The 16,854-nt window shown below is 38.8% G+C and overlaps 1 protein-coding gene across 4 annotated transcripts in view; it reads left to right on the forward strand.

Annotated features, from left to right (window-relative positions):
* Positions 1 to 16,854, forward strand: part of ptprua (protein tyrosine phosphatase receptor type Ua) — a 582,203-nt gene that overhangs the window by 262,827 nt on the left and 302,522 nt on the right. For all 4 annotated transcript variants that reach the window (XM_079878073.1, XM_079878074.1, XM_079878075.1 and 1 more), the window contains exons 5-6: positions 862 to 977; positions 14,812 to 14,989. In XM_079878073.1, coding sequence (XP_079734199.1) covers positions 862 to 977; positions 14,812 to 14,989 — 294 coding nt within the window. The remainder of the gene's footprint in view (positions 1 to 861; positions 978 to 14,811; positions 14,990 to 16,854) is intronic.

Genomic DNA, 16,854 nt, shown 5'->3' on the forward strand with positions numbered 1-16,854 from the left:
TAAGTAAGAAATACTATACAGGGAACATGCACTGTTGGTTAAGATCAGAATATTGAAATATACACACACACAAAAAGATCATTAAATTATTATGTACAGAAATGTTTTTTTTTTTTTTTTGTATTTAGTATAATGTTATTAACATAGTAATAATTTATGCACTGCCTGTTATTCCCATAATTAAGTACCACAGTAATACATTGATGGTAGTACTTGTCTCTACACCAAATTGAACAAAACCTCAGGTTTCATAATTCTAAATATCGACACATAATGAATTAAAAACTAAAAATGAATGAATGAATGATTGAAAATAAATTATACAACTACTACTATAAGTATATCCAAACTTATATACAGTGGAACGAGAATCATAAATAACCAAAGAGCAGTTTATTAATAATCTTGAAGATCTCAAAACATAAACATAAACTTCATTCAAGACATTAAACAAAACAACAGCACACTCTGTTAAGCACGTTTATTACCAACGTTTCGGCACAACAAGTAGCCTTTGTTAAGGTATGAGGGTACTTGTTGTGCCGAAATCTTTAGAAATAAATGTGCTTAAAGGAATAGTTCACTTAAAAATGAAAATCCTGTCATCATTTACTCACCCTCAAGTTGTTTCAAACCTGTATGAATTTCTTTCTTCAACAGGATTTTCATTTTTAAGCGAACTATTCCTTTAATAGAGTGTGCAGTTTTATATTATATTATATTATATTATATTATATTATATTATATTATATTATATTATATTATTAATTTGCACCTCATAAAGTGTGTGTTTGCTTTGCTGTTCTTTTTGAGTTTTAATTGGATAATATAGTAATAATTGTTACTTCTCTTTTTCCACAGATAAAGTGCCTCATTTCTCCAGACTTGGGGATGTGGAGGTGAACGCGGGGCAGAACGCCACATTTCAGTGTGTGGCAACCGGACGATCTGCTAAGACTGATCCCTTCCTGATGGAGGTTAGTGTGTATGAGGGATTTGAATTTGAATTTTCAGTCCAATGACTTTTGCCTCAATAACCTCCTAATAATTGCTTATTAGTTAGTAAGTTAGTTGTTAATTTTAGGGTAGGAACTGGGTAGGATTAAGAGATGTAGAATATGTTCATGCAGAATAAGCCATTTGTGCTTTATAAGTACTAATAAACAACCAATATCCTAGTAATATGCATGCTAATAAGCAACTAGTTAAAAGTGATAATTGGACACTAAATTAAAGTGTGACCAAATTGTCATAAGCTGCTATTGCTTAATGAAGCAGCAAGCTTAGACAAACTATATTTAGGACTTTAAACTGCTGGAAGTCGGAAACATGTGACCTTCAGAAAAGAAAAAAAAAACTCATTAAAATTCAGTGCACTTCCTTTTTAATTAAGCAGCGGCAATTGCACTTCCCGGCCCTATTTAATGTGTAGAGGATAGTTGGACTTATTTTATTATTAAATGTCATTTATCTCTACATTATGCGCAGTGTTACAAAAATATACACAAGTCAAACTTGAATAACAGTGAGTCAAGTAAAATATTTTTCAAAAATATTAGCCTTTTTGTTTTTGTAGAATATCTAATCATCTTTAAAACAAGATAAGTATCCTTGGGAAGAAAATTGCATAAGATACTAATGCCTTTTTGGCACATTTTCTGTTGTTTTAACACTAGAAGTGCCAGAATTCCATAACTACTAGAACTGCCGCAAGCGGTCATTCTGACCGCTAGATTCCAAACTAGGCTATATCTTTAATGATAAATACCCAATTGAGAGATTAATGCATTTATTGTAAAAACAAATGCATTAATGATGATGTCTTTTAAAAACAAAACCAAACTGTACATTTAAACAAGTTTAATTATACATTTATAAATATATAATATCCGTAGATGTCCTGAACAAAATGACGGCGTATAGCCTATGTTTTCATGTTTCTGTTCGATCGCGCCCGCGACCGCCGACACACACACACACCATATTCCAGCATTGCAATCTTGACATTGCAGCCTGTTCATTATAGCTATTATAAAATATAATAATAAAATAGTCAACCTAACATATAAAAATTCCACTGCTCTGTTTGTCAGTAGCCTACAATTCGTACCATTTTGCGCGTGAAGAGGATGATTTTTTCCGTCGATACTGGAACATGAGTGAAGTACAAAGCCTATAATAAAGAATAGTTTACCATTCAAATACAATCGCAAATGTTGAAACATTTTGATTCTAATTAGAGAGTTACGTGAGCCCAACGCCGCTTACTTTCACTTTCGCTTATAAAGAAGCCTATTTCATTTTGGCTTGTTTATAGTTATTTTTTTCATTCTTGTTCTGTTCTGAATATCATTACATTTAAATGATTTGTTGTTGAATATGTTTAGTGTATTTTTTACCACATTTTATTGTTGTGTATATTAGTATAGCCTATAATAATACCGCGAAATTCAGTGCGGTCAATATGACCACCTATGGCCGAAATAGGTAAATATGTTCATTTGGTTTTTTGCCTTGTGTAATTTATATGAAACACATTTTAAATGAAAATACAGACACTTTTAGGAAAAGTCAGGTGCCAGCAGGATTGTATTTATTTTTTCAACAAAGTTATTGCAGATATAAAATTCAAAACGGTCAAAATGACCGCCATGGCCGTTCTAGTGTTAAGATAAATATTTCTAAATATATATTTGTATGTCTTAATTTTAAGAAATATTTTGCAGTGTAGAACATCGACAAAGCTCAACCCAAAATTGCTACAACACACTTTTCTGTTTGTGATAAGATTATAATTTTCACCAATATAACTGTTTTATAAACACAAATGTCTATGGAAATGTATCAGGGGAGAAATATACATTTTCCTTTAAAAATGTAATGGAACATATGGAAGCATGGAATAAAACAAATTTAAAAGATAATTGCTACTATTTATCTTGCAATTCTGACTTTTTATTCACAATTGCAAGATATAAACTCACAATAGCGAGTTATGTCAGAATTGCAGGGTATAAACTCACAATTGCAAGAAAAAAAGTCATAATTGTGAGAAACTCGCAATTATGACTTTTTTTTCTACGAATTGAGAGTCTATATCTCGCAATTCTGGAAAAAAAAAAATGAAAAAAAAAATCAGAATTGTGAGGTAAGTCACAATTACCTTTATTTTTTTTATTCAGTGGTAGAAACAGGCTTCCATAGGAGCATTTATAAACAAAATGCATTGTACTTAACGTGTTATGTATATCTCTATTTTGTAACTGTACCTTTTATAATGCATCACTGAAAACAGAATTCACTTACAGCTAACCATACATAATCTTCTTGAGGAATTATATTTAGTATTCCCTTCTCACATCCAGTTTATGATTTATGGTGAAACTAATAGGTCAATAATACTTGGAGATACCCATTAACATTCTCATTAATCTCAATGGCAGCTGCTTGTCTGGTGCAGGGCCCCCCAGAAGCAATTTGAAATCTTCTATATTTGCTCATGGACCACAGAATGTTTTCAGGCAATAACCTGAGTCACACATGCCATAGAATCACTTTACAACAGGAAAATTACTTCATGACTGTACAGAGTCCACTGCAGTCAAGTTGATAAAACCCAAGTGCAGCTTTATTTCCCAAACATGATCAAACATAAAACAAATAAAGACTTGGCTTGAGAAACATAGACTTACCAAACAGTGGTTACATGAGGCCTATTTATACACAAAGACTAATGAGTAACAAGAAACACCTGAGAATGATCAAGACAATGAACCAATGACAAAACAGAACTGAAAAACACATGACCTGAAACAACCAATCAGATCATGACACATTCACAAGGGGAGCACATGGCAGGATAACACGAGGAGCAAGAAAAGCACGTCATGCAGGGAGCATGAGACGTAACTGAGGCAAAATTACAAAATATAAGACATGAAGACATAAATCAAAAGCCAAACCAACGTGACAATGACTGTGATTTTTTTTGGCTGGTGGCACCACAAAAGTTGCACAGTCCAAAAACCACTAGCGAGTAAAATAAGTTTTGACTTCAAAGGCAAATAAAATGTATTTCACATGTTTCAAAAGCCACCATGCTAACCAGCCAAATCTTGAGCCTTATAAGTGTGGCACCTCTTAAAGCAGGGGTGTCAAACTCAGTTCCTGCAGGGCCACAGCCCTGCAGAGTTTAGCTTCAACCCTAATTAAACACACCTGATCAGCTAATCAAGTGAGTTTGACACCTGTGTCTTAAAGCGATATTTTTAAATTGTTGACTCACACATGCGCTCGATATTATATTTGGTGTATATTGTGTATTTCCTCATGACTCACCTCATTGTTGTCTCTCACACAATGTGCGGCATTTATGATAGAGTGTCAAGTTAGAAAAAGTAAGTATTAAAACTGCTTCCTTAAACGATGGGATTGTGTTCCATTGTGATGTGCTCCATCTAGCTGTTTTGAATCCTGTTAGAACGCCTCCTATCCGGTCGATATGTCCTCTCCTTCAGTTTTTATGTTTGGTATTAGAGCAGAGGTCTCACCCTAGGCCATGTTGATTCTTGTTTTACAACAGTTTCACTCTCTCATTCATGTTGTTGAGAGGTTCAGTATATTCCATTACACTGGAAAGGTCACACAAGTTTGAACTTGGTTGTGTTAGAACAGTCCAATATTAAAGGAAGCTACAGCAAATTGAAAATCCACTCTGGAAATTCTGCCCATGTTCAGAAGCAGTGCATGACACTAGTTGTTTGGTGTTAAAGGTACACAGAGTAATTTTTCAATTTTTTCCCTAATTTTTACACCTAAAGCAGTTCTTTGTAGTCGTATGAATAAACAATATAAATAGCCCTTTCTATGAATAAAGAAATAGTGGTTCAAGTCCCATATTCTTTTGAGTGAGAACTACTAGATATGCTAGATAAATCATTATCTAACATAAAATTAACATAGCATGAAAATTAGGTCATTTTAAGCACATTAATTGTCTGCATTGCCCCTACCCATACACACACGCGTCGCGCACGCACACGCGCACACGCACACGCACACACACACACACACACACACCCCCACTCATTTTCTACTATTTGATATGTCTATTTAAATGTTTTAAACCTTGTACAATATGATACACGGATGAGTGTAGACTCTATAAAATGAAATCATAAAATCTCTCTATAAAATCAAAAAATGTTGCTGTCTCTGCACGTCACTCAGATCAGAACTAGACAAGAGTAATATCAACTAACATACTGAATTATGCAAATGTTCTACTACTTGACATGTCTATCTAAATATTTTAAATGTTGTTGTTATGATACTTCATATTTTTCTCTGACTCACTCTCTCCCAGAGCAGGCAAGCGTTTTTTGTTCTTGATCATTTGTTCAGATTTGCATTTACATGCATGGTTAAAGTTGTTTTAGTGTTTTTTAACCACTTCCACATTCTCTAATCAGCTTTTTTATATAAAATCCTTGGATGATTGGTTGTGGATGATTGGTTGTGCACAAAATTCCTCTGTAAAAGGAAAAAAAATAATTATAAGTACCTGTAATTATAATTATAAATCAAGATTTATTGTTTAACATTTTGAATTATTGTTTAAGGTTTATATATTTAACGAAAATGTTTAATTATATATCTTTAAAAAAGCTGGAATGTGTTTTCTGTTGAGTATGTGATACATTAGGCTTTAATGGCTCATGATAAAGTGAGAATTTGGAGCTCATTGCTCGAGGAGGAGAAATTGTATTCAGAGGCACAAATTTGCAGTTTGGTGCAATTGCTGATATTGCTATGGTCGAAAGGTAAGATAAAATTCTGATTTTAATGTTGATCTTTACAACAGTATAGCAGACTGCTCTGCTCTGTAGTTTTTATTGTGGGGGGCAAAAGTGATGGATATGCATAATCAACATGTCAAGTAAGTGTTCATTTTGAAATATTACTAACAATGTAAGTTATTATTATGTTTATATTTCACACCAAAAGACATGTATCACAACCTCCAGCTGATGACCCTGCAGCTGTCCCAATGGCACCGGAGGAGGTGCGACAGGCTGGAAAGCCAGAGCAGGTAATGCCAACTCACCTGTACAACAAACTAGTGGCAGTTTTCTCTTTACTGAAACGCTACAAACTTTACTACATTTTCTTTTTCCCAGCGTATAATCTCTCTCTCCAGGCAGTCGAAGTGGACTTGAACTAACACAGAGTTCTTGCTCCATCATTGACTGGATCCTCTCTTCATATAGTTCTCAGAGCTTATCTGAAACACTTTCTGGGTGACTGAAGTTGCTGTGGGCCCTTTTACATTTTGAGATTTTAGCACCGGATGTGAGTCCCCAGGCTTTAGTTAGGAGGACAATTCCTTTTTCCCCACCGTTTCTTTTCAATGCACTGGTTGTTTTGTATGCAAATCCAATTGGAAAACCTATTTCAAGACAGAGGCCAACACTAGCTCTGTTCCTTGTGAGCTGAACCTAGTGAACCTCGACAGCCCGAGGGCCCACCGAGAGGCGGGATGGAAGATGGGCCCACAAGGACGGACCAAAAGGCAATGACAGGATCGAATAACGACAACGAGAAAATCCTCCGGAAGTGTGCATGTGGATGGGAGAAGGTGACATCAAGCAGGGGACTGCGTATCCATCAAGGGAAGATGAAGTGTTTGAGACAGGCAGACCAGCAACATCGCACTGCTCAGGAAGCAGGTCAGACGACAGGGTCCCGAAGCCAGGAGTGCAACCACAGTGCTGCAGGACCCACTGGTGCTGAGTCTCCTGATGTGGCAGAAAGAAACCCCATGATGGAGAAAGTACCCTGCGATCACGAGGACACCAGCCCGCCAGAGGCACACCTGATAAAGCCAGTAACAAAGCAGCCAGGGAGGCGCGAAAAGATCAAGTGGCCAAAAGCGAATGACCGGGTGGCGTGGCAGAGACTGGATGCTGACGTGAGCCAACTGTTGGAGCTGGCGTTGAGAGGAAGCGTCGAGAGCAAACTGAACATCATGGGGGACATCATCTTCGAGGTATGCAGAGAGAGGTTTGGCGAGGTCAGTAAGAAAGAGCCCACGGCCCCAGCCAAAGGAAGAAGAGAGAGAGAGAGAGAGAGAGAGAGAGAGAGAGAGAGAGAGAGAGAGAGAGAGAGAGAGAGAGAGAGAGAGAGAGATCGAACAGCTCATTAAAGCAAGGCGCCAGCTCCGTCGGAACTGGAGGAAGGCTACATCTCAGGAGAAGGAAGGCCTGAAGGTCCTGTGGGACGAGGTCAGACAAAACCTCGCCAGGCTGAGGAGAGTGGAGAGGATTAGGAGGAGGAGGAAGAGAAGAGAGAAAGAGAGAACCAACTTTTTCAGAGATCCCTTCAAGTATGCCCGGCAGTTGTTGGACGAAAAGAGAAGCGGCAAGCTGAACGTCAGTAAGGAGGAGCTGGAGCAACACATCAAGAGCCAGTACAGTGACAGCAAACGAACATCACATCTAGGTTCTCCAGGGTATGTACCACGGCCAGCCCCCCCAACTTTACCTTTCGACAGTTCTCCACCCAAGTTGCGAGAAGTGGAGGAGGTAATCAGGAAGGCAAGGTCAGCATCAGCCCCAGGGCCGAATGGGCTTCCCTACAAGCTCTACAAGAACTGCCCGCAGGTAGTAAAGGCACTATGGAAGCTAATGAAAACAGCTTGGAGGAAGCAGCAAGTCCCAGCAGAGTGGCAGCAGGCCGTCGGTGTATTTATTCCCAAGGAGCAGAACTCCCAGACCATCAGCCAGTTCAGAAGCGTTGCCTTGTTGAACGTAGAGGGAAAGGTTTTCTTCTCCATTCTGGCAAAGAGAATGACCAACTTTCTCATGGCAAATGGGTACATCGATACAGGCTGCCAAAAGGCTGGAATTCCCGGCTTTCAAGGATGCATTGAGCACTCTTCGCTGATTTGGGAGCAGATCCAGCGCGCCAGGAGAGAGAAGAGTGATGTCCATGTGGTTTGGTTGGACCTGGCCAACGCATATGGCTCAGTTCCACACAGGCTGATTGATTTCGCCTTGGAGTTCTTCCATTTCCCGGGGTGTGTAAAGAACACCATCGCCAGATACTTCAGCAACCTGCACATGTGTTTCACACTAGAGGGCTACACGACAGGATGGCAGCAGTTAGAACGTGGAATTGCGATGGGGTGCGCCATCTCCCCCATCCTGTTTGTGATGGCTTTCGAGGTAATCCTAATAGGGGCCAGGCAGGTAGTTGGAGGTATCAAATTACCATCGGGCGTGAGGCTACCACCCCTGAGGAGCTACATGGACGATGTGACAAGCATCCTTCAAATGGCTCCTTGTATAAACAGGCTCCTCAGGCGCTTTGATGAACTTCTCACATGGGCGAGGATGAAGGTCAAGGCGGAAAAATCAAGAAGCCTGTCGATAAGGAAAGGAGTAATGCAAGTCCAGGACAGCTTTGTCGCAGGAGGGGAGCCCATTCCACGACTGGACGAAAAACCACTGCGAAGCCTGGGGAGGCTGTACACGGCAGACTTGTCAGACAGGCAGATGGGAAAGATAGCCAAACAGCAACTCGCAGAAGGTCTGGCAAAGATTGAGCAGAGTCAACTACCCGGGAAGCACAAGGTGTGGTGCTATCAGCACATCCTGTACCAACGTATCCTGTGGCCCCTTAAGATCTGTGAAATCGCTTCATCACATGTCAGCAGGATGGATAGCCTAGCCAACAACTACATCCGTAAGTGGCTAGGCTTGCCCCGATGCTTTTCAGATGCAGGGCTCTTCGGTCGGAGCATGCTGGAGCTCCCTATCAAATCCATCAGCCTCGGATATAGGCAGGAGAAGGCTCGCCTTGTGCTGGAACTAAAGAACTCAGCAGACCCGCTCATAAGGAGTGTGAACGTCCCCATCCGCACAGGTCGCAAATGGAAGGCGCAAACAGAGGTGGAGCGTGCCATCGCCAGTCTGCAACACAGAGAAGTGATGGGGGCCGTCCAGACCAGTCGTGCTGGGCTGGGCTGGGGAGCAGCGCAGCAGTTCTGGTCCAAAGCCACCAAGAGACAGCAGAAGATCATGGTGGTGGACGAAATCACCAGACTGGAGAAGGAGCGTTTCCATCTGAAGGCAATATCCCAGGGCACGCAAGGAGCCTGGATGAGATGGGATGCTACCATAAACAGGCGTATTACCTGGGCGGATATCTGGAGGACGCCTCAATCCAGGCTTAGTTTCCTGTTGAGGGCGACCTACGACACCCTTCCATGCCCTAGGAATCTCACACTGTGGTATGGTGATGAGGTGGGCTGTCATCTGTGCGGGAGCGCCAAGGCAAGTCTCCAACACACTTTGTCAGGATGCAGAGTGGCACTGACCCAGGGACGCTTCAGGTGGCGCCATGATACAATCCTGACGAAACTGGCCGAGATCCTGGAGGGCTGTAGGGTGGCAGCAAACCAGTCACCGGCAACAAGAGAGCATGCCCTGACAGGATTTGTAAAGCCCGGCGGTATACATCTATTTCCTGAGAAGAAGAGCAGCATGCTCGCACCTGGTAAAGAGTGGCAGATGCTGGCAGATCTTAGGAAACAGCTGGTCTTTCCAAAAGAGATCATGACTACCACTCTCCGACCAGACATAGTCATGTGGTCTACAGTGGCGAAGCGAGCCCTCCTCATTGAGTTAACCATCCCCTGGGAGGAGAATATGGCAGCAGCCCACGAAAGGAAGCACCAGAAGTACGCCGAGTTAGCAGCAGAGTGCCAAGATGCTGGCTGGAAAGCAACGGTTCACCCTGTGGAGATTGGCTGTCGAGGCTTCGTGGGCAAAGCAGCAGTCCAGCTGCTACACGGAGTGGGCGTAACAGGCTCAAGGCTGAGGAAAGCCACGGGGGTGCTGGAAGAGGAAGCGGAGAAAGGGAGCTACTGGCTTTGGTTGAGGAGGAAAGAAATGGGGTGGGGATCATCACCCCAGTGAAGGCAGCTGCAGGGGGTGGTGGGGAGACGTCCCCAGCATGCCACCGGCCCCCCCGCCTGGAGATGTACTGGTCATGGGGGCGAAACATCTATGAACGGCGGTGTCCAGCTGATGACCCTGCAGCTGTCCCAATGGCACCGGAGGAGGTGCGACAGGCTGGAAAGCCAGAGCAGGTAATGCCAACTCACCTGTACAACAAACTAATGGCAGTTTTCTCTTTACTGAAACGCTACAAACTTTACTACATTTTCTTTTTCCCAGCGTATAATCTCTCTCTCCAGGCAGTCGAAGTGGACTTGAACTAACACAGAGTTCTTGCTCCATCATTGACTGGATCCTCTCTTCATATAGTTCTCAGAGCTTATCTGAAACACTTTCTGGGTGACTGAAGTTGCTGTGGGCCCTTTTACATTTTGAGATTTTAGCACCGGATGTGAGTCCCCAGGCTTTAGTTAGGAGGACAATTCCTTTTTCCCCACCGTTTATTTTCAATGCACTGGTTGTTTTGTATGCAAATCCAATTGGAAAACCTATTTCAAGACAGAGGCCAACACTAGCTCTGTTCCTTGTGAGCTGAACCTAGTGAACCTCTTTGCCACTGCATATACTCTCTACATAGGCAGCTGCCTTCTAAGGCCGCATAATCATCATGGTATATCATCAAGTATTGCTTAAAATATAAGCATATTTTAATCAACACAATCAAAATTGTTTATTCACTCATTATAAGATTTACTTATCCAAAAAGGCATGCTAGAATTTGGCCAAAACTGTTTTATTTGACCTAACCTTTGCACGAGAGCTCACTTTTTATGATGTAAAATAAAGTCTTGTGAAAAATCTTTGTAAATAACACATGTAAATAGCACATGTAAATAACACATAATAATGTGAACATTTAAATTTTCTCACTTTAATTGTCCCTCTACTTTTGCAAAAATTGTGATTAGCACCTTTACACGTTTATGCATATAAACACACACACACTATCCCATCAGACTCACACTCCTCCCAGTTCCCAGCCTTTAATTAATGTTAAAGTTAATGTCTTCTTCAAATCTTCACCACAGGCAAAACACTTCACACTGATATTTCCTTATATCAGTTATTGCTAAAAACCCGCATATGCATTTAAATGATACCTAATAAGGTTGTTACAGTTTTGCATAAAAACATTCAACTTGCACTTATACTGCATTTATTGCAAGTAGGCCTGTATAAAAAAAAATTACTTTACTAACTAAAATGTTGAACTTATTTTCTTACTCGCCCTCACATTGTTCCTTACGCATATTACTTTCTTCTGTTCATACTGGACACACAAATCAAGACATTCTAAAGAACTGTGCAACTCTTTTTCTACAGAAAGACAGTTCATAATGTCAATGACTGTCAAGCTCTATAAAAAGATTTAGTGCCAGGTTTGACATGACAGATGCATGTGTCGTAACCTAACGCAACACCATTTTAAAATATGTAAATGAGAATGGGATACAGAAAGCTGCCATGGAGCGGAAGATTATCTGTGAATAACCAAATAAATCAAGTTATTTGTGAATCTGTCTTTAGTGGTTGGGATAATTGTTTTACCTGGTCGTTAACACAGAGTTATATGGCAAATATCAGCAGTGCGGAGTATGCATGTTTCAAGGCGATCAGTGACATCATCACTTTGCAGTAGAATATCTATTTCAGTAAAAATGGTGCCATGCAATATAATTAAATCTAGTGTATGATTAAAATGATGAGTGGGTCTGTTGAGGTTTTGCTTGATCCCAAAAGAGTTTAGTATACCTGTAAATGCAACTCCTATCGCATCATCTATAGGTGAATGTTAAAATGGCGAGAGAAAATCTGCAAACTCTTTTAGAAAGTCAATATAGGGCCCTGGAAGTCTATACACGGTAGCCAGAGCAAGACAAACAAGGGATTTTTTTTTCTTTTTTTTATATCTGAAAGTGTAACATGGCCTCCAGCTCTAACTCCTGTTCTCACCTGCACTCAAAGGTGGACACACATCCATTACACCATTAGAACAGATTTTCTGAGTGAGAAGAGTGTAAACAAGAGCAGCCTTTACCACGCTAGTGATGCTAATGGGCTAAAGTTGCAGATGTTCGCGGAATCGGATACAACTAGCGATGTCAAAGCATTCTGTTTGTTTTTGATATACTATTAGGGATATGTTCACCCGATGTAGAAAGAGAAAATGATAGGTTATAAAACTGATTTTAAGAAGAAATCAGAGGATTAAGAATCAACTTGACAGAGCTCCAAATCAAACCACGTGGCAGCAACAAACAGGAAGTGACAGCCCATCTTTCCTGTTTAGTAATTTAACCTGGGGTCTCTTGTCATGTGGTGGCAGTTCAGATGCTTTAATTGCATCTTCTGTTTTGATTCTGTTTTGGCTTTGAGCAAATCCTCATTGGACTGAGATTATCTCTTGGCTATGTTCGCACTTCAGTTTACAAACACTGTCTGTCTGTGTACATCAGTTCACTTGTAGAATCTCTGCCGCCATGTTCTTTCTTAGGCAGAGGGGAATAGTTCAAAACATGTGCTGATATTAGAAAGTTTTGCTCCAAGTTTAATTGATGTGTTTATATTCCGATGCTTTTCAGCAATTCAGGAAAGATTAAGGTTGTTGAAAGTGCACTTTCAGCCAACAAAATGTTGTGTTGTTAGATGTCCTAAATTATGTGAGGTTTAGGAAACGTTCTCCCAAAAATGTAAATCCTGCAATCATTTACTCACCCTCATGCTGTTCCAACCATAACTTACTTTCTTCTTTGAAAAAAAAAGGAGATATTTTGCAGTGTTCCCGATGGTATTTGCATTATAATTAAAGCAGATGGTGACCACAGGCTGCCTTGCTCCAAACAAGAAGAAAAAACACCATAAATATATTTTAAAAGTAGTCTATATGACTTATTCACAATATTCCTAGTCTTCCAAGCTAGTGTTGTTCTTGTTAACTCAAACTAAATCTATTGTAGTAGAAATGTTGCCTTGACACCTAACTGAAATAAAATAAGTTGAAGTTACTTTAATTATTGAAGTACTAAAATTATTCAACTAAAACTGAAATAAAAACAAAATAGAAACACACACAAACCTTTTACTAACACTTAATATAAATTAAAACTGAAAGTATACAATTAAAGCTAATTCAAAACATTAATACATAATAGTATATCAATATTTCTAAAATAACTTAAAAGCCATCAAAGTAGATACGCTTTGTGCTTGGAAAAGATCAAATTTCAAGAAGTTTCACATAAAATACACTGTACATAATTTATTTTTAAGTTGTAAATAAAACATGGAGTACATTTTACAATAAATATTATTTCCGTCTTTCTACCTCAAAATGTAACATTTAATTCAATGTGTTATTTTCTGTTTCTTTGTAATTCTTTTTTACATTTACTAGTAATTTCTGAATGGAAATTGTTCCAAAGGAAATCAAAATGGAACTAAATGATGCCAGAATGTAGGGTGAACTTCTTTTTTTTTTTTTTTTTTTTTTTTTCTAATCTATCTCTCTTTTTTTGAATGGCAGGCTCTTTCTGTCATTCAGTAATTTTGGGATCAATTCCTCCGTGAGCTACTGCTTTGTCCAAACACCTGGTGGGTTTGTGCATTTAAAGGAATGAAGGGACTATGTTCCTTCGCTTTATGAGGGCTCTGCATCTCACTTTCTGAATACAGCACTAGTTTTATGCACTTGACACCTTCTGCTCTTATTCTCTCATATTATAGGCTATTCAGAGATGCTAGCTGGGTTTAAACAATGGAGGAAATCAATGATTTACATCATTACTGCTAAGCACACAATCAATATATGCCAGTTCTTTATGAGAGCACTGAGTTTTGTTTTGCTCATTATGCACCAGGAAAGAAAAAAACTAAATCATGGATAGACAACTCATTAAAACCATGAACATATTTTAAGAAATACTAATAATGATGATTGCTGTACCAAATTCTGTACATCACTCCTTTAAAATCATTAAAATATATACACTGTAAAAAAATAAAAATAAAAAAAATAAAAATGTAAAAAGAGACTTTCGGTAATAATTTACAATAAGCTCCTTTTAGTTAACGTTAGTTTCTGTATTAACTAACATTAACAAACAATGAGCAATACATGTTACAATATTTAAAAAAATCTGATCATTTAATATTTAATAAACTGTTCATTGTTAATTTCCTTTTGTTAAGGTCCATTAAATAATTCAGATTAAATTTTTGATTTTAATAATGTATTACTTTGTTGAAATTAAAATGAACTCATTTTAATAAATACTTTAGACTGCTAAATTTTAATAAATGCTTTACTTTTATTACATAACATTCATTATATATCAATTTGCTCTGACATTCATGTGCTTGGAACTTGTAATTACAATATTTCCTACTTGACTTGATACATCTTGAATTTTCCAAACATTTGCAGGATTGAGTTCCGCTTCCCATACTACCAATGTGAGAGATTTGTGGAGTTATTAAGGAGTTATTAATCATGAATATTAAAGGGGAAAATCTTTCAGTGTTGTTGTCATGCATCTGGTGGAAATGCTTGTGTTCATTGTTTTGTGTCATAATTAAACTATGTTGCTTTGGTCCAGAAAAGAGTGGTCCAAACAATTACAGACAGCTGCTGTAAATTTGGTTATGACTTTTATCTCACTGATCAAAATGTTTTGCATATCCATTTTTATGTAATATTAATTTGTGTTTGTGTAAATATAGATTAAGATTGATAAGACAGTGAGATCACATAGATGATAAATTCTGCATCACGTACCTCTCTCTCTTTCAGAGGCGTAACGGTGTTTTGATGTCACCATACTCAGTGACGTCATCAGTAGGAGAGCGTCGATTGGTTGCATGGTTTCAGGTGGGCGGAGCCCAACGTGGAGAGCAGGACCTCTACCGATGCCTCACTCAGTCAACATATGGAGCTGCAGTGTCAAACTTTGCAGAACTAATCGTCAGAGGTATGAAAAAAAAAACATTCAATGTCCTAGTGAGTCTTTAAATAACTTAAAATTTGTTACATATGTCTATACCATGGAGCTGTTGAATGCTTAATTCTGATTGATGGATGTTCTAAGGTGTGCAATTATAAAGTATATTTGAGACTATGGATCTGACTATGTGATACCATATAGTTTGATTTAATCTCTTTTCTTCGTATGACACACTGACATTACTGTAATGGCTCTTTCTTCATTATCCTGAACATTTTATAAGCATTAATTTCATGTGTCATTGAATGGAAGAAAGGCTCACAGGAGCCTTCACATAAAAATCAATCTACAGGCTTCCATAGACAACCTAAGAAGTCAGGGAATGTCTCGTTTTTTTAAGTTTCATTACAAGCTGTTCACACATTGACAATACAAATGATGACAGATATAATAGGATATAAATTATGACAGAATTTACATTTTTAGGTGTAATAACCCTTTAAAATATGCTGTTTTAAATAAAATATTTAATCAATGTCAGATGCCCGAGTAGAAGGTTCTCTACTAGAATAATGAACAATAAATTCCAGACGTTATACAACAGAAAAGCTTTTGGCCAATGCCAATAATTACAACAATACAGATACCACCCGTTTTATCATGCTAGCAGTCAGCCATTATTCTTAGCTATCGCCAGGTTATCTTCTTAAAGTACAGAACGTTCTGGAGTCTTCTGATCCCTCTGAACTTCCAATCAAACACAACACCTAAGTGTGTCTCTCTGATTTACTGTAACATCACGTCCCTACCTAGAGATCTCTTCAGCAAAAGCCTGAGTAAGTTGTAACCTCTTTGACTAGAGCACTCGAGAGTACCGGCAGACTGATTACGGTCATAACCACCAATCAGAGACATATCTCACCCCAAAATAACAGAATTTCTGGTGCAATCAGTCATGCAAATGACCCCATGCTGCCTCTTTATGGCCCTAGTAATGATTCCGCTCCCTACAAGTGCCTCTCGTGATGGTGGCATGACTGAAAGCGTGAATGACTCACGTTTCTTCTGGAACTGAGGTAATGTCACTGAAAATCCACTAAACAAAAGGAGTAATCACTGTTGTTGTGTTTTGTTTGGGTGGTGAATTGTGTACTTCAAATTGGCTATGCTTTATTAGTTAACTTCCGTTATTAGCTGCTGAAGTGTGCTGTATTTATGTCACAGTTTCATATTTTATCACACACACACGACTAAAAGAGCAACAGGCCAAATTGCTGCACTGCTCCATTCAGGCAATTTCCTGTCTATCAAAAGACATACTGGCATGACTCTTTACTTACAATATGAACACTCAAATTATGACTTGCCTAACACACTTACCGTGTGTGTAGAGTATTGTCACGGGTGGTTGCAGGAAGGCAGATGGAGACAAGGATATATTTTCCACAAACGAAGGTTTAATGTAATAAAACAGGACAGCAGAACAGATAGTACCACACACTAAATGTAACGGAGATCGGACAAAGACTGACTGAACAGATGGAACTTAAATACAAACACAGATGACACTGATTAACTAAACACAGGTGATACAACTGAACTGATAACGAGAGTAACCATAGAAACGAAGGAGTGGCGGGAAAAGAACAAACAGGAATAAATCAAAACACTAACTGAAAGTTCACTGACACGTGACAAGTATAATATGATCAGCTTTATATTGAACACAAAATTTGGCATCATTTTTATACATTTTCCAGATTTGCCAAGCCAAGTTGTTCCTCCGGTTATACCTTGTATGGTGCAATATATACATTAACAGACCACTGGCCAGAAACCCGTCTGGTAATGGAACTCTGTGTTCAGGCATGTTTATCTGCATCTGTGCTCCC

The sequence above is a fragment of the Squalius cephalus genome (genome assembly GCF_949319135.1).
Source record: "Squalius cephalus genome assembly, chromosome: 8".
Lineage (NCBI taxonomy): Eukaryota > Metazoa > Chordata > Actinopteri > Cypriniformes > Leuciscidae > Squalius > Squalius cephalus.